Source organism: Uranotaenia lowii, chromosome 2, assembly GCF_029784155.1.
Source record: "Uranotaenia lowii strain MFRU-FL chromosome 2, ASM2978415v1, whole genome shotgun sequence".
Taxonomy (NCBI): Eukaryota; Metazoa; Arthropoda; class Insecta; order Diptera; family Culicidae; genus Uranotaenia; species Uranotaenia lowii.
Window position 1 is genome coordinate 181,667,317 of NC_073692.1, and position 22,533 is coordinate 181,689,849.

General features: G+C 33.9%; 1 protein-coding gene across 7 annotated transcripts in view; it reads right to left on the minus strand.

Moving 5' to 3' along the window:
• Positions 1 to 627: 627 nt before the first annotated feature.
• Positions 628 to 22,533, minus strand: part of LOC129743897 (atrial natriuretic peptide receptor 1) — a 141,703-nt gene continuing 119,797 nt past the window's right edge. For 4 of the 7 annotated variants that reach the window (XM_055736131.1, XM_055736130.1, XM_055736132.1 and 1 more), the window contains exons 9-15: positions 18,565 to 18,683; positions 18,126 to 18,204; positions 13,037 to 13,157; positions 11,708 to 12,230; positions 11,322 to 11,664; positions 1,371 to 1,984; positions 628 to 1,311 (exon numbers count right to left, since the gene is read on the minus strand). In XM_055736131.1, coding sequence (XP_055592106.1) covers positions 1,085 to 1,311; positions 1,371 to 1,984; positions 11,322 to 11,664; positions 11,708 to 12,230; positions 13,037 to 13,157; positions 18,126 to 18,204; positions 18,565 to 18,683 — 2,026 coding nt within the window. In that variant the 3' untranslated portion in view covers positions 628 to 1,084. The remainder of the gene's footprint in view (positions 1,312 to 1,370; positions 1,985 to 11,321; positions 11,665 to 11,707; positions 12,231 to 13,036; positions 13,158 to 18,125; positions 18,205 to 18,564; positions 18,684 to 22,533) is intronic. The other 3 variants (XM_055736134.1, XM_055736136.1, XM_055736135.1) reach the window with 3 other exon arrangements.

The window sequence follows — 22,533 nt, forward strand, 5'->3', positions numbered from 1 at the left end:
TACACGCCTTAGCAACTTTTTTTTTTTCAAAACGTTTCTTGTTCAAGCCTTTTGATCGAAATTCGCTGATTTTTCTCGGAATAGTTAAAAAGAAGCCTAATAAACACTCTAATTTTGAAAACGGTTGAAATTTTCGAAAACTTCGCGAGTTATGACATATTTTATGAGGAGAGAAAATTACATCAGATAATGGATCCTAAAAGTTTTTGTTTGTTTTGTTTACTATTATGGAACCTTGCTTGCTATAAATAAAAAAAATGTCTCGAAAGTGTTGATACACTTAGACGAACATATTCTCATCATTAGATTTGTGCCAAACACTGTAATTTTCGAAATATTGAAAGTGTCCGTTTTACCCGACTTCCCGCTACTATATATGAGAAATGAAGTATTATTAGTAATTGTAATAAATCTGGCATCCCAAATTTTTCTAAATTAACAAAAAGTTTTAATTAAAAAAAAAATTTCACAAAGGTTCCACATTATCTGTCCTAGTCATGTTCATTCTGACTTGTGAAATCGTCTACTTGTTAAACATATAGCTTTTCAATGTTTGAGGATGTTTCGAAGGTAACAAACACTAGACTATTCCATTTAAAACATCTTGAACACATTTATTTCCTTTAAGATACTATAGCACATTTAGTTTTCCGTAAATATATGGTTTGTATACGTTTCAATATAGTTTCAAAAATATATTCCTATTTTTTGTGGTAAGTTAAAAATAAATTGACATTGTCTCTGTCGATTATGATTGATCATTTTTACTATTTTTTATAAGCATATGTTATGATTTTTACTAAGTGTGTACATTCAGCTTGAAATAGAAACGTAAAAATAAGAAGATCTGATATTAACTAATACCTGAACTATCGACTTCGCTTGCAAACATATTTATCTTTTTCTGCATCTTTTGAACTATAAAAATGTTTGAATTAAATCATCATATATTTTTCTGGCCATGTATAAAGCAAATTACTTCAAAATTCTTAATTTTATACTTATTCGAGGCCACATCTAATCCAAGCGCGTTATAATAGTTTTCAAAATACCTTCAAATGCCACAACTGAAAACATCTTTCATTTACTTCCCACCAATTGCTGGGAACAAAATAGGAAATGGAATATCACTCTCGTTGTAGTTCCGCATCGGAGTCGGTGGTCTAGGATCCGGTTCCGAACACTCCATTAGCCAGTAAGTCGTCACTATCCCCTTGCCTTTAAGTTCCACCTGACCACGCAGTTCCAGCCGGAAGGTGCCAAATTTGTCCAGGATGTGCTTGGCTTCCTCGGAAACATGTATTTTTAAAGCTGTTGGTAGAAGATAAAAAATTACTGCAAGGTTTCAAATTCTAATTATAAATACCCACGATGACCAGTGGATTCCATTCTGGAAGCGGTATTGACAGTATCTCCGAATAAGCAGTAATGTGGCATTTTTTGTCCCACGACCCCAGCACAAACCGGCCCAGAATGAATACCGATTCGAATCTTAAGCTGTTGCTCCGGTTTGTGTTTGATGGTGAACGATTTAACAGCATCCAAAATGGCCAGTGAAAGTAATCCAATTTCCCGAGCATGATCGTGACCATTCCGTTCCGGAAGTCCCGACACCACCATATAGGCATCTCCGATAGTTTCGACCTTGTAGACGTCGTAAAAGCCAATGATTCTATCAAAAGTACTGTACAAATCATTGAGAAAATCGACCACCTCCATCGGGCGGCTTTGGGCACACAGAGCTGTGAAGCCCACGATATCGCTAAAATAAATGGTAACACATTCAAACTGTTCCGGCTGGACCATTTCACCGGCCAACAGCTGCTGGGCTACTGGCCTCGGCAGGACCTGATAGAGTAGTTCTTCCGTTCTGCGTTTTTCCATGCTCAACTGTTCGGTTTTTTCCTCCACCAAGCTTTCCAAATTGTTCGCGTACTGTTCCATGCGGCGCAGCAAATCGTCCATGAGATTCTCGCAAAAACCCCTGAAAGCATTTGAATTTAATGAGCTTTCCATATTATCCACAATGTATTATGGAGCCAATCCACAGCTTTTTTTTGCGTTGCCTTACAATGGGATAGGGGGAAGTGGTCCTAAATGCGCATATTGGGTTATATGCGCATTCAGCCGATTGGCGTTATGGCAGGAGATTCATCATATCTAATCAGTGTAGTTTGAGGGTAATACGTTTATAACACATGGTATGAAAAAATTAAACTGTTATATAAAGTCGAAAAAATTTAAAAATTCAAACAAGATTTTTGTCAGTTTTGTTAGAATATATTGAACTTTAATTATCGTACGTACAGATTCTGTGAACAAAAATTTTAATGGTTTTTCTTTCTTATTCATCTGGAAATCGGAAATTCAACAAATTAAAACTTTTGGCAAAGTTGTAAATGATATGATATTGGAATAAGAGACTGGTTCTGAATGCCCATATCAAGGCAGGTTAAATGCCTATACCAAGAAAAATAGATTAGTCTTATAATTTTTTTACTTTTTATCATTTAAACATTCAATCTACGCTCAAATCATGATCTAACAGCGAAAAAAGAAGAACTTCATACTGATCCGATAAAAATACGATATGGACAAAATATTACCATTAAATATGGCATTATGCCATACCTTACTATGTTTTAAGAACTAGTGATGTAAAAAAATTTACCAAAATTTCAGCCTTGACTTATGCTTAACATCTATTTCTACCATTTTCAATTAAGAAATTTCAAAATATTGCCAGTGTTAATGAGATATAGCTAAAAACATAAATATGCGTATTTAGCCCGCCAGTTTCGGAAATCGGCTATTTTGACTTTTTTTAGCATAAATTATTTTCACAAAAACGGTAAGATATTTTAACAGAAAAATTGCTCTAACGTATATAAAACAGATGTCCGCTGATGTGTATATAGTTTTCAGACTCCTATCTATTGAAATATGGGAGAAAGTGAGTGCTTCCCTTAATATGCGCATATAGCCCGCCACTCCCCTACCAGTTCCTTTTGGGATTGAAGCTTAAAGAGCATTCGGGAAATATCTCTTGTGGCTTTGCTTTGAAATTTTTTACTATCATTAGCTATTTTTCTTTAATTTGATCAAACTATAACAAAATTTTAAACTTGAAAAAAAATTAAAAAAAATCTTAATAGTAAAAATCATAAACTTAAAAGAAATTCATTACACAAGAGTACAAGATGTCCTTGAACCCAAAGGGGTATATTTAAATGCTTAAAAGCTTATTCCTAGAAAACACGTTTTTAACTTTTTGTGTTACTCTATTTTCCATACATTTTCGGAAATTTGTATTTTGCTTTCGAACGTAAAAGAAAGTGAAGAAAATTCTAAAAATCTGAAGAAATACAAAATATACTTAGAAATGTGAATAATGGTTTTGCATTATTAACTTAAAATGGATCATTTATGCACTTATACTTCTTTGACTCTGAGGGCCTCGAATATTTTTGAAATAGTTCAAGAAGACCATGCTATTTCAAACATCAGCAAGGCAAAAGAAATGGTTAAAAGTTTAAAAATTCAATTTCCTTTCTAAGATTAGACATCACAAACACAAACAAAAAAAAATGTTATTTCATTGACTTTTTAACAAATTTCCGTGACAAAATCTTTTTTTCCAGAAAACAAACATTCAGGTTTTTTTCAATTTGTCACTGATTTACAGGATTCTAATCGGAAGACCTAGGGGAGAGTCGGTTAAGAATGACACCCTAAGGTAGAATCGCAATATAACATCAGATATTGCTTTTTTCATCCAGTTTTCGTGCACATGGGCAGTTTAGATTGTTTGCTACAAACCATTGGAATCAGTAAATTTACTTCATCAATACTGATTTCATAGCAATCTAAAACAAATGCAAATTACACTTTTCAAAAATGGTCGGGTAAAACGAACACAGCGTAGAAAAGGTACATTTTGCCGTTAAAGTTATAGTAAACGAACAAACTTTTGCAAGTATTGGGTTATTTGATAATTTGCAGAATATCAATAAAAATAAATGTCTTTGAATAACATACTGTGGGTAAATAACTCAAAATTTTTAATTTTGTATCAAATTTTGATGAACGACTCAGGTGAATCAAAAGTTTGGGAATCCCGACTCAGAACTAAGGCTGAAACCTCGAAATTTTATCCCATGTCCGCAAAACTTCAGTTTTTCAAAAACTTTCTCACTTGTTGATAAATATTTTTAGACTGTACTCGAAAAAAAATGTTATTCACAAAAGAAGTTGGTGAATGAAATTTGGGTACAGTCCTTAGTCCTGAATATCGAATTTTCAATAAGGTTAGACACACTAAAGTTGCCTGATTTCTCGTATTCTGCCCGAGTGTTTTCACTTTATTTGCAAAATCAAAGAAAAATTCAAACTGCGTGATCACAATTGTGTATTTTGCGTTCAAAACAACTTTTTAACTAATTTTATCTAAATAAACTGGCTAATGTGTTTCAATGATAGAAAAAAAATCGAGATTTTTTCTTCTTGATTTGAAGAATTCCCAAATTTGTCTGGATAGCTGAATTAGCTTAAGTTTTAATCATTTCCGATTATCTAGTTCCATTTTTTTTATATATAAATACCAACCTTTGTTGCCTGTAATCGGATTATGGAATCTGTTTCCTTATTCTAACGAACACAAACACATAAAGAATCTCAATGAAACTTGCCGTTTCCTCAAAGAGATTCCTTTAAGTTAACACTAAGCTTACATCTTTCGAGGATATGATGGCTAGCTTCTTACAAATGCTAAAAGCACTAAGCTAAAGAATGTGTACTATGTATGCCGTGACCGAGAATCGATCTCATGACCGCTGGCTTAGAAGACATTAACTCTATCCTCTAGGCTACGGGCGGCGGCTTAATCTGTGTTTTGCATTTGAAACTAAAATAACATTTTTTCACTGTTCGAAACTCATCATTCCGGAATATAAAAAGAAAACATTCAAAATTACAAACCATTTCTAATATTTGGATTTGGAATTTTTAATCTTAATTCTGGTGTAAAATTGAAGCTTAAAAAAGTTTCATAATGATGATCCAGCATTGAAATAACAGAGTTTCATAATTCAGAATTTGCATTCAGATTTACAAGTTGAATGACGAATAAATAATTGAAGAAACAATTCATATAGAAAATCAAAGGTTCGAAATTCAAATATGTGATTTCTGGTTAAGGATTCTTTTATAAAATGCCCTTTTTGATTGATTTGGAATTTTTGTTTTTTTTTTATTTAGATTCAATAATCGATTTCAAATGAGGAATTCAGAACTTTAATTCAGGTTCAATTCATATTCATATTCGGAATTTAAATTCAAAGTTTCCCAAGAAAAACACAAAACAGGTGATAACCATTATTAGAAATACGATCTCACTGAATTTTCAAGATAATGTTCTTTAAGAAAACCAAAATTTAATTTAAATCTTTTGCAGAGGATTGAGATAATAAAACAAATTATTGATGATAATTTTAAGTTGATTAATAACTTATATTTAATATTTAAGTTAAGCTAAATCAAGCTGAAAATAAATTTTATTGGATTGTTGTTCAACATTATTATCTAACAGTGAGCTAAAATTTGAATAAAAGGAAGAAGGATTAGTGTCTTGGTGGTATGGGAAGTAAGAGGATCAACAATGCGCCGTAAAAACCTTTTAACTGCAGAAGTGGAAAATCAGCTAAATTTGTTTTGTCCGATTCACCTAACAAACAAAAAAACGGATAATCGTGTCTTAATGATAAAAAACAATTGTCTACCGATAAAATAAAAAAAATACGGTGGATAAATCGTCGCAAAATGGTAGACCCGTAATTTTTTATCTTCAATCAAGTTAAAAAAACAATTTTCTTGTTTTTATACTATCAAACTTGAATGAAGTTCAGATGAATCTTTAGCATCAATTGTTTTTTTTTTGTTGCATTTAATGAAAAATATTAAATTGTATAACTTGACAGTATGAATTTCTTCACATAATTGAAAAAATCATGATAGTTTTTTTGCCGTTTACATGCCTCGTTACTCAATTTTGTTAATACATTAATCGACATATAGGGGAGAGTGGGGATACTTGATCCCTTTTTCTTGTATTCACCATATCTTTTTGGAGAAATTTAGCAACTCGCCGTCTTTGACATTTTCTGACAGCTTGTAACTTCAAGTTTCTATGCTCCAAAATTTAGAATGATACTTGAACTCGTTGATGAACTAGAAGCATTTTCGTGGGAGTAAAAAAATTGCGATTTTTCTGAAGTTAGGGGAGACTTGATCCCCTATTGAAGGAGACTTGATCTTTTATTCAGGAAGCCCTAATCCTTGTATAAAAATCAAACAAAACCCCAAGAGAGAATGTTAATTGACTATTTTGGTCATGTTTGTTCTCATTTCACAATTTATAGCAGACATAAGAAGAAAATTCTATAACTTTGTCTCAACGCTAATAACATTGCATACATAAAGGCGCTATTTTTTATAATTAAGAGAAAATTAATTATTTTTGCTCTTTTCTTCAGACAATTTTTTTGATAAATATTAGTTTTTGGATAAATATTAGAAATTTCGTAATCAACATTCATATCGATCAATTCAGAAGAAGAATATGCCGTTTGGAAGGGGGATCAATTGTACCCAACTCTAGGGGATCAATTGTACCCATAATCAACATTTTAGAAAACTTTTTCTGAAAAAAGTTGAGAGTTTTCCATTGCTTTGAAAATGTGGAATTATGAAGTTCATTTTACGCTCGAACGATTGATACATTGGAACAAATATTTTTTTCATAATTTTCCCATGTAAGGAACATTTTAAAGTGATGAAAAAAGATCTTCAAGTTACATTTTGTGAAATTTTTCAAACAAAGTTCAATTACTCAAACAATTATTTTGTTAAAAAAAATTTAAACTACAAGCATTGTTATTTTGCTCATTTTGGCACATTTTTCTAGAACATTTGATCTTAGTAAGACATTCCAGTTTCGAGATATAGCTAAGGAATCAAGTATCCCCAGGGATCAAGTATCCTCATTCTCCCCTATGTATTAATGATTAATTTTTCAAGAGCTCAAACGTTTGAAAATTTATTATTTTATTTAAATTATTGTTCTCAACGCACACATAATCCAGAAAAATTAATAAATATATGTTCAAAACCATTTCAAGGATAAATAATGATAACCGAAAATAATTAAGGTAAAAACCTGAAAACACAAAAACAGCATTAATTGAAAATTTGGATAGATAACAAGGAAACAGGATTGCAACGTCAAAGTAAAACACTATGTTCATTGCATAATCCTCAAACCATTTGTTATTTCTCTTCGGAATTTTTTTCGATTTCTTCTGTGAATACACACATTACAAATTCAGTACCGTTTATAACGGTGTATAGAACTCACTGATGTTTACGACACATCTGCATTTTTGAAAAAAGAACTTAATGTGATTTAAATTAAGGTCCGTTGAATAACACGCACGCTCATTTTTGGTTTAAAAATTATGGCAAAAACTGCGTGTTATACACGGGTGACTGAGATGGAGGGAGAAGATACGCCAGAAGTTGTGCAAGTTGTCCAATGATAGAAATTATGATAAATTGTGGCTAATTGTGCGGGAAAATAATTAAATTTGTGATAATAATAAAAAAAACTGAAATAAAATCTAACAACACCTTTATCACTGGGTGATTCCGGTTCTGAGATTATGTGTGATTTTTTTTTGATAATTTCATTTCATTTTTTTATGTTCAACGTAAGACACTAATCATAGAACAGTGTAAAATTCAACAGTAAAAACGTGGAAAATACAATTGAAAAAAGGAGAGTAAGTCTTTAACGAGGTTTCAGCGGAAGTCTTTTTAGGAATTTCTAAGTAAATAAAACTTGAATACACCATTCTACGAGGAGATCATTCATCTTAAAAAGTGTGATAATCTTCAAAACAGGTCTATTTCATATGTTTACAATCCCATGAATTGCTCCCGCCTTTGCCCTACACTAGCTAACTCAGATGGTGGCAACGTTACACGATTTGTCTATGTATCGTGTAACCAACATCTTTTAAATAAGTGGTCGTGAATCTCGTGTTTAGGCTTTTTTCCTCGGATTGGAGCTTTTTTTGCCTTGAGTGCATAGGAGACTTAAGCTTAAATCTGAGGAAAAAAGCTTAAATCTGTCAAAAAAAGGGGAAATCTGAGAGATGTGCTCCATACGGTTTGAATAGCGTTGCCGCCGCCTGTGTAGGGCAAAGGCGGAACAATTCATGTGATCTTTTCATCAACATGCCCTCTATCCTAAAATTTCAACACCTATCAAACTTTCTTCTGTTGGCGCACTAATGCCTGTCTATCCACCTTTCTTTCAAATTTCTATAAAATAAATTCTCTCTAGTTTTCATTCAACCGCACATGCCATTTAAATTATAATCATAAAAAATTATGGCGATTAAAATCATATAACAATCTAAAGATACTGGAATTTCATGATAAAAAAAGAAAAATACTCAAAAAAATTATTGTTATCATTTGAAGATAAAGAAAATTTATGACTAATTTATTCAAGCTTCCTAGAAAAACAGTGATTTAAAATATATTTCGTAATAAGATGAATAAGCATTAAAGGGTAATTATTTTGAATTTCTATTAGGAAACCTCATAACTATTAATTTTTGAATAATGTAAAAATGATAAACATTAAAAGACTCAAAAAACTTACAACTTTACATGGCAAATTAGGACCAAATTTGTTAAAATGATGAACTCAAAGCTTCAAAAATTTCAAAAATCAAACGACTCATATTTATTTATATTTTATGTGAACCCGAGCAAAGCCGAGGAAAATCAGCTAGTCTATTATACAAAAAGGACACCTCAATATTTCGAAATCTAGTAAAATCGTTAAAAGTTCAAATACTCGACTAAAGATGTTTAATAAAATTGATTTCCATAGCTTTCATCGGTTTCAAGCTTAAAATTTGATTTGAAATCTGCTAATAAATTTAATGAAATAATTTTTTATTACTTTTTTTCTTGATTTTTGAAGAGAAATTCCTATGTTTAGATTAAATTTGCCTGGATATTGCCCGGAATTTGGTCGACAGTTTCGAAATCAAATGCCCGGATTTTGCAGGGTTTTGAGACAAAATAACCCGGATTTGACCGACCCGGATACGTAATGATAAAATTCTGGCAATATTAGGCTGGTTGCATCTCCCATCAAACACCAGAAAAATAATGCTTGAGAATGTGTGAACTGTTTGTATTCTACAAACCCACATACATTATTTTGTTGTTGCTTTGTTTAATGAATGATACGACTCACCGTTTAGCGCAATGTGCATCGATCATTTAAGTGTTTTACAAAAAAAATTAGCATCGATTGAAATTTAAGCGAGAGTCCTTTGAGTTGCCATTCCGACACCTTACCATAAGGCCAACTCGTCAAACGAAATTAATTTAGCTGTAGCTCTATTATTGAGTTGAATTTATCGAGTTGAGTTCGCTGCTAGATTCCACGGCAGAAAATGCTCATCGTGCTCTGATTAATGATACTTATACTGCCCCAGAGGGGGTTCTCACGCCCCTACATTGATGGAATTTCAGCTTTCGACAAAAAAAATGCAGTTTCAAATGTTTTTATCTGCTTTTTAAAATTTCACCCAGAAAGGAAAAACTAGAGCACTTTATCTGAACACAAACTAGAGATGTAACTCACCTATTATAGCTTTTTTATATGGTTCAATGACTATAACTCCTATTATAATCGTTTCTTCGCAAATTTTTCATAACTATTTTTATATTCTAATCATATTTTTTTTTTTAAGTTTAAACATTTTAAAAACGTATGTGGTATACCTTTTTATACCGAAGGGGGTCAAATGCTCCAAACACTTTTTTCTCTAAAACTCTCTTGTTTGTCAATCGATTTCTACAAAATGTATAGTTTTAGAAAACTTGTTACGTGACTCAAATATGATACTCACACAGTATTCAGTACAATCATTTATTTCAAAGTCAAAGATTTTTTTTTATGAAAAAAACATGTTTTGGAAAAAGTCGTGAGACAAAAAAAATGTTGAAATTTTTTAAGTTAAAGGAGGCTTGATCCTTTATTCAGGAAGTTCTAATCCTTGGTAAAAATCAAGCAAATTCTAAAGATAAAAGATCCGTTGACTATTTTTGGCCACATTGGTTCTCATTTCGCAGTTTATAAGTGTAAAGTCAAGAGAATTCTAAAAGTTTGTCATCGCATACTAAAAGGCGCAATTTTCTAATAATTGGATAAAAACAGTTTTTTGAGTGCTTTTAATCAGGTTATTACTGGATGGATAAAAGTTGTTGGACGAATATAAGTAATTTCATGCTAAGCACGATCACGATCCATTCAGATGAAAAATATATATTTTTGGACTCTAGGGATCAATTGAACCAGTATTAACACATATTTTGGAAAATTTTGCTTAAACAAAAAAAAATTAGAGTTGACTATTGCTTTGAAAATATGACACAATAAATTTCATATTGTTCTCTAACGTAGACATACTGGAATTAATATTTTTAATTTTTTTTTTCACGTGGGGAACATTTTGAAGGGATAAAAAAAATCTCCAAGTCACATTTTAATTAATTTTTCAAAAAAAGTTCAATAAATCAAAAAAAGATTTTTATAATTTTTAAATTGTGACCCAGAGATGGGTCTTGACTCAAACATTCAGTCAGCGAAACTTTTTTTTTTTTGTAGAGAAATGAATCCAACTTAGATGAAATTTCAGGGACTAGATAAGAGAAAATCGATGTTGAAAAACATGCAAAAAAAAAATTCGCCTTGTCTCCCGGTGAAACTTGAACCCACATCTTGCGCCTCTCCGGGGCCCATGTATTAACATTCTACTACAGGAGACCAACCTGGCGTATGAATATTATACTGGTTTTCTCTTATCTAGTCCCTGAAATTTCATCTAAGTTGGATTCATTTCTCTACAAAAAAAAAAAAGATTTTTATAATTTTATGAGATAACGGCATTGATGTTTTGTTCTATTCCGCTCATTTTTCTAGAACATTTGATCTTTATAAGACAATCCGGTTAAATCTCAAGCGATGGAATCAAGTATCCCCAGTGATCAAGTATCCTCATTCTCACCTACACTTTGTTGAAAAATGAATCAAAGTTTATTTTTCAGAGCTCAAATTTCACCTGAAAACGAAACTTTGAAAGCTATTCGAATTATAGTTCATCAGTTCATCAAATTTCTAGAAACTACCAAAACATGACAACGCAACAGTTTTAGCACAATAACTATTTCCTACTTACTTCATTATAAACTTGACCGAGCTTCTTATTTGAACAAAGTTCGGTCGATCATCTGGGCTGTCAGACCAACACTTTTCCATCAGGTCCAGCAAATCCGGAGGACACTCACGCTGCCCAACAAACGGCCTGAAGGGAGGACTCTCGTGAGCTGCTACCCGTTCTACAATCTGCTGCGGATCCATAAACTGGCGAGCCGTCTCGTAAGGACCTCCCCGAACAACGATCTCCTCCAGGATGATGGCAAACGAATACACATCCCCCTTCTGCGTTGCCGGTGTTCCCGGAAGAACCGTTGCCGGAAGTAGCTCTGGGGCCACCCACAGCATCTCTGGAAAAATCAAATCTTATAAAACAATTAGATTGAACCTCGAAAGAGCTTCTATTACTGTTGTGATAGTTGTGATCCCTGATGAACTCCGAAGGGGTGGTTAGGGTTCGCAATCCAAAGTCCGAAATCTTCAGTACGAATCGTCCGTCGATAAGACAATTGCAAGACCGCAGCTTGCCATGAACTCCCACATCGCTGTTATGTAGATACGCCATTCCTTTAACAACGTCATGCACCAAGGACATCCGAAAGTTCCAATCAAGCTGAATAGCCTCGTTTTCCAATACGTCCTTCAAACTTCCTTTAGGGCAGTATTCCGTCAAAATCAATATAGTCGGTCTTGGCAGATCGATACAGGCACCCACAAATCGAACAGTATTCTCGTGACTCACATCTCGTGCTTGTTTGATTTCCCAAAGCAACGTTGAGGTAATGTAGACTTTCTTTTTGGCAACTTTTTTGATAGCCACCCGCTCCCCTTTATAAATCCCGATAGTGGTAAAAACCTGGTTGGGAAGTTGAGAATTTCCACTGGAAATGGAAGCTCGTCCGGAACTGCCAAACTGTTGGAGCGAGAAGTTCTGGAATCAAACAAAAATCTCAATCAAAGTCCATATACACACTCAGAGGAAATCTTATTATAAATTTCATAAGATACATCTTATGAACCACTTTTTTGCGTCCAAACTAATTTTTCATAAGAGTCTTATGAAATTCTTTCAATTTTCATACGATGTTCTTATGAAAAATAGAAGAAACGGCATTGTGAAAAAATGATGAACACATTCATTCATAGCATCAGTTTTTTTTTCATCATCTAACAGTACGAAGCAATCGCCAGTTCATAGTTATTATAGTTTTCCTTCAATGTTAAATGATATTGTTATCTCCGGAATGGTAAGTTCGATTTGATGTTTTTGGTGTGAACGTTGAATATATTAGTAAACTAAAATACATTATTTGTTTACTTTTCAGCAAGCTGATCGGCAAAAAACGAAAGGTCGAAGATTGCGATGCGACATAAAAAAAACTTTGATGGAGCCGTCTGTTGATGCGCTGCTGATGGTGACCATGAAGAATTTAATTTTAAACAAATTTGGCAAACAATAAAGTGAATGTTTTCAGCATGAAATATCGAGAATTTTTCTTATTAGAAAGTGATTTACTGTTTCCATAAGAATCTCTTATGAAAAGCAACAACCTCTCATTGAAGTAGGCGTTCATCTTCAGAATTCACTCGCGTCATAAGACAATCTTATGAATTTCATTAATTTTTCTTATGGCGCCACTTCATAAGAGAATCTTATGACATACATAATAGTATTTTTCTGAGTGCATATAAACATATGTAGGATGTGAACAAAGGTACGCGCACACAGCCACTCACCTCATAATTTAACTTTTGCAGTCCTGTTTTACTTCCAAACAACTTTCCAACTTCCAGAAGAACTTCGTCCGGTCGCACCCGCCAGGACATGTTGTTCAACTCGTTGTTCAGTTTCATTTGCCTTTGGAAGAGAGTTGTAAAATTGTTCAGACTTTATTGTTTCTTAACGTTAAAAAATCATGAAGTTATTAAAGAAATAATGCATTTTGAGGATTCAAACAATTGTATCACTTCAAGAAAACGTATCTACAGTTTCACTGACGTCGATTAAATAATTGTTTGTCAAAAAAAAACATTTCATAATATTCAATTCAATTGCTTAAATTAGGATTTCTCTGTTGTGTTTTTTTAAATGATAACACATATTTGAGACCCTAAGGATCAGATGGGTGCAAATGCCAAAATCGTTAATTTTAGCGTCAAGTATGAAAGATTTGTCATATAACTGTTCATATCGTGGTAACTTTGTTTCATTATATTTTTTCTCACTTTTTCGATTGAATGGAAGCTGCCCAAAATCGGTAAATACTTATAAGGAAACTCGATCACACTATGAAATTTGAAGCTCGTTTACTCGAAACTATCACCTAAGAACTTGTAACTTCTGATAAAAGTTTCGTGATTTTACTGTTCTTATGAATCTCAACTCAAAGATTCACTCACAAGAATAGATCAATGACTAACTATGTTTTGTTTTTTTTGCCTAGTGTTACCAAGTTAACAAACGTTGCCATTGAAATTTATTTTATTATTTCAATTTGCTTCAGTGCAATCGAATACCACAATAATTTTATTTTATTTTTGATTAAATATGACTTATTTTCTGCTTATCCTTTATCTCATCTCTTCATTCCTTCTCACCTCTATTCTTAACTGAAACTTTTCACGTATCTACTTTCAAAAAAAAATTGTTAACCAAATACCTTCAATTTTTTCCATATCCCACACTTTATTCTCCTTTATACCATTTTTTTTCTATTTTCAGCATATCCTTCTTCTCATCTCTACATTCCTTCTCACCTTTATTCTCAATTGATTTACAACAATAAACACTGAATTTTGTTTTTGTGTAATACAAAATTTTATTTTTCATATATCTTTCATCTCGATTCTACATTCCATACTGAGCAAAAGCATTTCAAATCATAAAATTTTCTTAAGTTTCTGCATTTTTTTTTTCATCCTATCCGAAAATATTATTAGCAAAAAGCTTTTCCAATCTGTGTTTTTCTTGGCGTTTCGTCTCTGTTTATCAGAGCCGGCAAAATTCGAAAGTATTCTTGGAGACAGCCTTTCCGACAAGAAGGCCAATTCAAAACAAACAATCAGCAGCAGCAGCAGCCTTAAAGATCTTCGCTTCCTAAGTCAATGCGTTCTTTTCCTCCGGAAAGCCGAATTAAAATAAACAAACAGCAGCAGCAGTCTTAAAAATCTGCGCATCCTTAGCCAGTTCCGTATTTTAACAACGGAAGGCGAAATCAAAACAAAAAGCCATGAGCAGACTCAAATATCTGCACTTTCTAACTCAATTTAGTCTTTTTCAAACGGAAGGCCAAATCAAATTAAAACAATCAGCAACGTCAGTCTTTAAAATATGCGATACCTAAGCCAATTTCGCCTTTTCCACCGGAAGGCCAAATTCAAATAAACAATCAGCAGCAGCAGTCATAAAAATCTGCGCTTCCTAAGCCAATTCTGTGTTTTTCACAGAAAGGTCAAATCAAAGCAAACAATCAGCAGGAGCGGCCTTGAAAATCAGCGCTTCCTTAGCCAATTACGTTATTTTCAACCGGAAAACCAAATCAATACAAACAATTAGCTGAAAAATCTAAAAAATCTGCGCTTCCCAAGCCAATTCTGTCTGTTTCTACCAATTGCATTCCAATTCCATATGTTTCCACCGGACACCTGATCAAAACAAATATTCAGCAGCAACAGTCTTAAAAATCTGCGCTTCCTAAGCCAATTTCGTCTCTTCCACCGTATATCCAAATCAAAACGAACAATCAGCAGCAACAGTCTTGAAAATCTGTGCTTCCATACCCCAATCCGTATTTTTTACTGGAAGGCGAAATCAAAATAAAAAATTATGAGCATTCTCAAAAATCTGCACTTCCTAACCCAATTCAGTCATTTTCAACCGGAAGGCCAAATCAAAACAAACAATCAGCAGCAGAAGGCTTCAAAATATGTGCTACCTTAGCCAATTCCGTCTTTTCCACCGGATGGCCAAATTCGAATAAAGAATCAGCAGTAGCAGCCTTAAAAATCTGCGCTTCCTAAGCCAATTCCGTGTTTATCACAGGGAGGTCAAATCAAAGCAAACAATCAGCAGGAGCGGCCTTGAAAATCAGCGCTTCGGTAGCCAATGACGGCTTTTTCAACTGGAAGACCAAGTCAAAACAAACAATCAGCAGCAACAATCTTACAAATCTGTGCTTCCTAAGCACATTCCGTCTGTTTCTTCCAATTTCATTCCAATTCCATATGTTTCCACCGAACACTTAATCAAAACAAACATTTAACAGCAACAGTTTTAAAAATCTGCACTTCCTAAGCCCATTCCGTCTTTTTCCATCCAAAGTTCAAAGCAAAACGAACAATCAGCAGCAACAATCTTAAAAATCTGCGCTTTCTAAGCCACTTCCGTCTGTTTCTTCCTGTTTCATTCCAATTCCATGTTTTTCACCGAACACTTAATCAAAACAAACATTCAGCAGCAACAGTTTTAAAACTCTGCGCTTCCTAAGCCTTTCTTTCTTTTTTTACCGGAAGGCAAATAAAAAAACAACAGCATACTCATAAACCTGCACATTCTAACCAAATTCAACCTTTTTCCAACGGGAGGCTAAATCAAAACAAACAATCAGCAGCAGCAACCTTAAAAATCTCCGCTTTCTTAGCCAATTCCGTCGTTTTCCACCGAAAGACCAAATCAAAACAAACAACTGTCTGAAAAATCTGCGCTTCCGAAGCCAATTTCGTCTTTTTTAACCGGAAGGCGAAATCAAAACAAAAAATCAGCAGCAGTCTCAAAAATCTGCACTTTCTAACTCAATTCAGGCTTATTCCACCGGGAGGCCAAATCAACACGAACAATAAACAGCAGCAGCCTTAAAGATCTGCGCTTCCTAAGCCAATTCCGTCCTTTTTCACCGGAATGCCAAATTCAAATAAACAATCAGCAACAGCAGCCTAGAAAATCTGCACTTCCGAAGCCAATTCCGTATTTTCAACAGGAAGGTCAAATCAAAACAAACAATCAGCAACAGAAGCCATAAAAACCTGCGCTTCCTCGGCCAATCCCTATTTTTCCACCGGAAAGCCAGACAAAAAACATTAAGCAGCAACAGTCTTAAAAATCTGCACTTTCTAAGCCGTTCCCTCTTTTTTCACCGGAAGGTCAAATCAACACAAACAATCAGCAGCAACCTTAAAAATCTGCGCTTTCAAACCCAATTCAGTGTTTTTCAACCGGCAGGCCAAATCAAAGAAACATTCACCAGCAAAAGTTTAAAAATCTGCGGTTCCTAAGCCAATTTCGTCTGTTTCCACCGGAAGACCAAATCAAAACAAACATTCAGCAGCAACAGTCTTAAAAATCTGCGCTTCCTTTGCCAATTCCTTCTTTATCCACCGGAAGGAAAAATCAAAACAAAAATTAGCAGCAGCCTCAAAAATCCGCTTTTTCTAACCCAATTAAGGCTTTTTCTACCGGAATGCCAAATCAAAACAAACAATCAGTAGCAGAAGTCTTAAAAATCTGCGCTTTCTTAGCCAATTCCGTCTTTTTCCATCGGAAGCCCAAACCAAAACAAACAATCAGCAGCGGCAGCCTTATAAATCTGCGCTTCCATAGCCCATTCCGCGTTTTTCCACCTGAAGGCGAAATCAAAACAAACAATCAGCAGGAGCTGTCTCAAAAATCCGCGCTTCCTAAGCCAATTCCGTCATTTTCCTTCGGAAGGCCAAGTCAAAGCATATAATTAGCAGAAACAGTCCTAAAAATCTGCGCTTTCTTGGCCAATTCTGTCTTATTTCCACCGGGAGGCCAAATTTAAACAAACAATCAGTCTTAACAATCTGTGCTTTCAAATCCCTCTGTCTTATTTTCCGGAGAAACAAACAATCAAAGCAGCAACATTAACAAACTGCGCTTTTCCAGTCTTTCCGTATTATTTACCGAACCCAGCAAACATAACATCGCATTAGAAATGTCAGCTCAACTCGTTAACAATGTTAATGCGAATCGTAATTCCTACCAAACCAAGTAAATGGTCGTAAAAATGGTTAGTTAAAGTCTACCGACTCGTATATGACAAATGTCCGCCATGTTTGCAAATTTGTCTGCCGCGTGCGGGATTTGAATGAGAAAACAACCTTGTTGTTCTCTTTGCGATAAGCAGTGCAACCAGATTTCTAAAAATCAGAGGGTCCATTTGGATAAACTGGCCAATGAGAGAAGCAGCAAATATTGTCGCTGGCAACGGTTTGCATGCATTGAGAGCAAAACTTGCGCTCTCTCGCATACTGTCAGGATGTGCGGTAAAAGGTGTTGTATATCGTCCAATTTTTACAACTCTTATCGCTTAAGCCAGAAGTTAAAAATATGTATGTATATTGCCTCCACTTTAGTACGTAAATGCTGTTTTTTCGAGTTATATAAGATGATTTTATTATGTATATGAAACGTATAGCAAAGTTTATTGAGAAATATACCTACAAAAATGTTTGCTGGGAAGTCGGAATCATTTCTACCAAACAATCTGAGCAAATCTGTGCTCATCTTGCCAACTAAGCCATTGTTGAGCCTTCACCTCTGAAGTTAATTCCTTACGTACGAACTATGGACAATTAGTGTATATTCAAAATTTGATATGAATTTGCAACTCAGCTGTCAACTCTCTCTTGAGTTAAAAAAAATTAAATTGACAAGATAGCATCATGTTTAAATTTATGAATCCATAATTTGAAACGTGATTCCATTACGGTACAATTTACAATATGTCGCTTCTTCTGATTACCAAGAGAATCATGAAAACAAATCGTTCAAAACTGTATGCATCATTTGTAACTGTAGTAAACTTACTTGCACAGAATATAGGTGACCGCAGCTGCAAAGGCAGAGAGAATTCCGAATCCGAGCACCCAGTACATCGCCATGCTTTCTGAAACGAGGTTAGTAATCGTGGCAACAGTTATCACATTTTGTTGTGTTTTTCGTTGGATTGACCAACAACAACGAGAGGCGCTTAAAAACAACTGTCAAAGGGGTGAAAAAGAAAAACTAAGCAAAAAGGGACACTTTTCGCACGCAACTTTCCCCCGAAAAAAAAAATATAAATAGCGGTTATGTACACTGTGGAACGTGCCGTCTCTTCATTTGCCACCGGGTGTGGAAGACAGCATCAGAATCATCGTTGTTGTCTCCCATCGTCGATGATTTGGGAAGGTTGTTTACACGGAGGGAAAATAACGCCCCTGCTGAAACGAAGGATGGAGGTGTGAGAAAAAGACGATTTAATTACCGCTTGGCTGGACGCAGGATGGGGCATTATTCAGGAAGCCACACTTTGGAATGTCCGGTGGGGGTCCTTCGCGTCCGCCGGGCCAGTGAATGCGTTTCCCCTTGACCGGGCTGTACTCCCTGTGAATGGTGGTGATAATGAGAACGAAGGATAACGAAGTTCTGTTAAGGATGTGCGGCGATTTTGTAAAGAAGGTTTCAATCCTACGCTTAAATATCTTTAAATTCACAGTTGAACTCCTTTTTTTTTAAATAGGCTCTGGAAAAAAATTGATTTGCTTGGGATACCAATAAATTACCCCAGAGGGAAGACGGATGAATCATCCTTCGTGATGACATTCATATATAGGGGAGAGTGGGGATACTTGATCCCCTTTTCTTATTTTCACCATATCTTTTTGGAAAAATTTAGCAACTCGCACTCTTTTACATTTTCTGACAGCGTGTAACTTCAAGTTTCTATGCTCCTAAAATTAGAACGATACTTGAACCCGTAGATGAACTAGAAGCATTTTCGTGGGAGTAAAAAAATTGCGATATTTTTGAAGTTGGGGGAGACTTGATCCTCCTTTATTCAGGGAGCCCTAATCCTTGTATAAAAATCAAACAAAACACCGAGATAGAATGTTAATTGACTGACTGACTGACTATGACTATTTTGGTCATGTTTGTTCTCATTTCACACTCAAGAAATCTCAGAAAAAAAATCCTATAGCTTATTCTCAACCCTTATGACATTGCATACTTACGGGAGCAATATTTTATAAAAAAGAGAAAATCAATAATTTTAGCCCTTTTCTTCAGATAATTGATGGATAAATATTAGCTATTGGATAAATATAAGTAATCTCGTAATCGGCAATGACCTGCTGATTTCTTGCCTGTTCCAAAAACACCCTAACATAACATCAATTTGTCAACTAATTAATCTGCGTTCCTTACGGTTTTTTTTTGTTGATTTATTTTAACGAGAAAGTGAGTGGACAACTATAGAAATACTTATCCAGTACTACTGTGTTCTATGTTTACTCTTGGGCTCGAATTCATAGACATTGGTATAGAGAAGAAAATGACATGCCAACTGAGCTATATCACAAATTATAGAAAGATGATTCAAAGTCTCCTGATGTATCTCGTTGAAAAAGGAATTTTAGGTGTTTTTGTTCTTGATTTACATCGAATGATTTCCGGGTTTTTCCGAAATTTTTCCGGAAACGCCAGGATTTGAGAGGAACCGACTCATGGGGGGGGGGTGAATTTGGCGACTGATTTTACCTATGATTTTTCGCCCAACAGTGCACGAATACAGATAGAAAATTAGAACATTATGTTTAAACTATGTGATTATTCATTTTCAAGTACTCTAACATTAAAAATTTACGTATTAAATTGTAACTGTTGTCTATTGTTTTATAAAATATAAAATGTTGAATTTTGGAGTCTGACGGTTCAGATTTTCTCGCGGTTCATAATGTGTTCATAATGTTAAACAATATACATAGAAAAAACATAATAAAGTGAGCCCCCCATTTTGTCACCCCCGAGATGCAATTAAGGGTGACAAATTGGAGACAGATACAAAATCGGGTAATTTTTGAAAGGCATTATTTTAAATAATTTTGTTGCAATTAATCATAAAATATAAATACTGTGCCATTTAAAACATTGTATGGTGTTTTTTTGTGTGTTTTTAGTTGATAATTAACAAGTTAAGATTTTTATTCCAAAGAAAGATCATAAAATTTTATGCTATGATTTTAAAACACTTTTTTTTCGTCCGGTATTATCAAGAAGAATGAACAATCCCCAGTGGTTAAAATCCCAATGATCTTAAAAAAATCAAAGTATTGAAATAAGATTGAAAAATGTATTGTTCCAAACAACTTCCAATAAAAAAAATCAAAACTGACAACTGAGGGAACATAACTTCTGCTTATTTTGAATGAATCTGTACGGATGTTGGACAACAATGTTGATTGGGCTGATGCTTAGCATCTCTCAACAATTAGGGGAAAGGTTTCCTAAATGGGCCTATCGGGTTAAATGACCCTACGGCTGTTTGATGAAATGGCTGACTAGACAGCTTATCCGACCAATGCATTTTGAGGGTGATACGCTTTGAACATAAGGCATGAAAAAATTTTATGAATTTACAAACTCAAAAAAATTTAAAAAATCATACAAGGTTTTGATACATTTTGATGTAATATTTCGACTTTTAAAAATTATACGTAAAGAAGCTTAAAACAAACACTAGGATGGTTTTTGTTTCTTACACAAATGAACTTGAGAAATTAAACATATTTCAGCTTTTCTGGAGGTTTAATAATGATTATATAGTGGAATAATAGAGTGTTTTTGGAAGCCCCCAACATGTTTGTAAAATGCCTCCATCCTAAAATAACAGGTTGAATAGAATTAATAAATGATTTTTATCATTGAACCTTCAAATCTAAGCTCTGAATAACATCTTAAGAGAGAATTGAAGATCTAAAAACAGATTTGATAAAGTTTTTCTCATGGATGAACTGCCTCCATAGTATGGCAACCCTAACTTTTGTTTTATTCCATAAATTATAATATACATAGATTTTTATAAAACTTCAGCTTTGTCGTACAGAAATTATTACTTTCTAGCAGTTTCAATGAAATTATACGGAAATATTGCCCAAAAACAGAAATTTTGTTCATAACATGAATAGGCGCATTTAGCCCGCACGGTTTGAGGTTCGGCATTTTAGACAACACTTATAATAAAATCATTTTCTTGAAAACAGAAGAAAATTTTAACATTAAAATTACTCCAATGTATAGAAAACAGATGCCTTCACACGTGTATATAGTTTTTGTACACATATTCGATGTGATATTTGATTAAATCAGTGTTCTGCTTAATAGGCGCATATAGCCCGCTCCTCCCCTACGTAATCTTCTTTCGGCGTATTAGGGAAATTGCTTTGATGAAAGCTCAATTGAGGCCCTCAAAGCCAAAGGGGTAAAAGAACAAAAATAGTAGATTTAAAGTTTATAATGCTGACTGATTTTTCATTTTTCAAACGTTTTTGGGTGATTTTAAGAATTGTATTTACATACTTTTGAACTCGAAAGAATAATACAAATTTTTGAAAAATATTTGGAAATTGGAATCACACAACCACTTGAAAAAGTTTTTTCTTGAAATAAGTTTTTACGCTTCAACAACCCTTTGACTTTAAGAGTCATTAAATAATCTTCTAGATCATATCAATGATTTGTTGTACCGTTTTATTTATTATTTTGATCGTATTATCAACTTTATTATTTTTCAAATGTGAATAAAAAAGTCTTGTAAAAAATCGGACATCTTTTCTTTGTGCCATTTATACGACATCTTCAATATCACTATTGATGTTACCTATAGAGTTGCCAGCATTTTTTCAGCACATAGATGGGCCGGACAAATTCAGGCTATTTTATTTTAACACCTGGCAAAATCCGGGTATTTGATTCCAAAATTTCGACTAAAATCCAGGCAATATTCGAGCAAATTTGGTCAAAACCCAGGACTTTCAAAAAACAAATCAAGGAAAAAAACCTGAAAAAAATATTTTTTATCTGCAGTTTCTAAATATTATTTTAGGCTTTCAAAAAACTTTTCATGATTATTTTAAGAAAACTTGCTTAAAAAATTTCGTTTTGGACTCATAAATGAAAAATTTTACATCCCAATTTGTTTTTTATGTTTGTTTTGGCAAATAAAGTGAAAAAATCCGGGAATTTGAGCTATTTTCAATTAAATCGGTAAACCCGGATAAAACCGGGATAAATCTGGCAACCTAATGTTATCAAGTTGTATAACAATGTTGTCAATTGACGCGATATCAAATAATAATCATCCCAAAACGAGAAATTTTAAATCTGAGTATTTTAACATTAAATCAAATATAGTGTCAAAAACGGGGGTAGGCAAAACTGGGTGCAGACATAATCG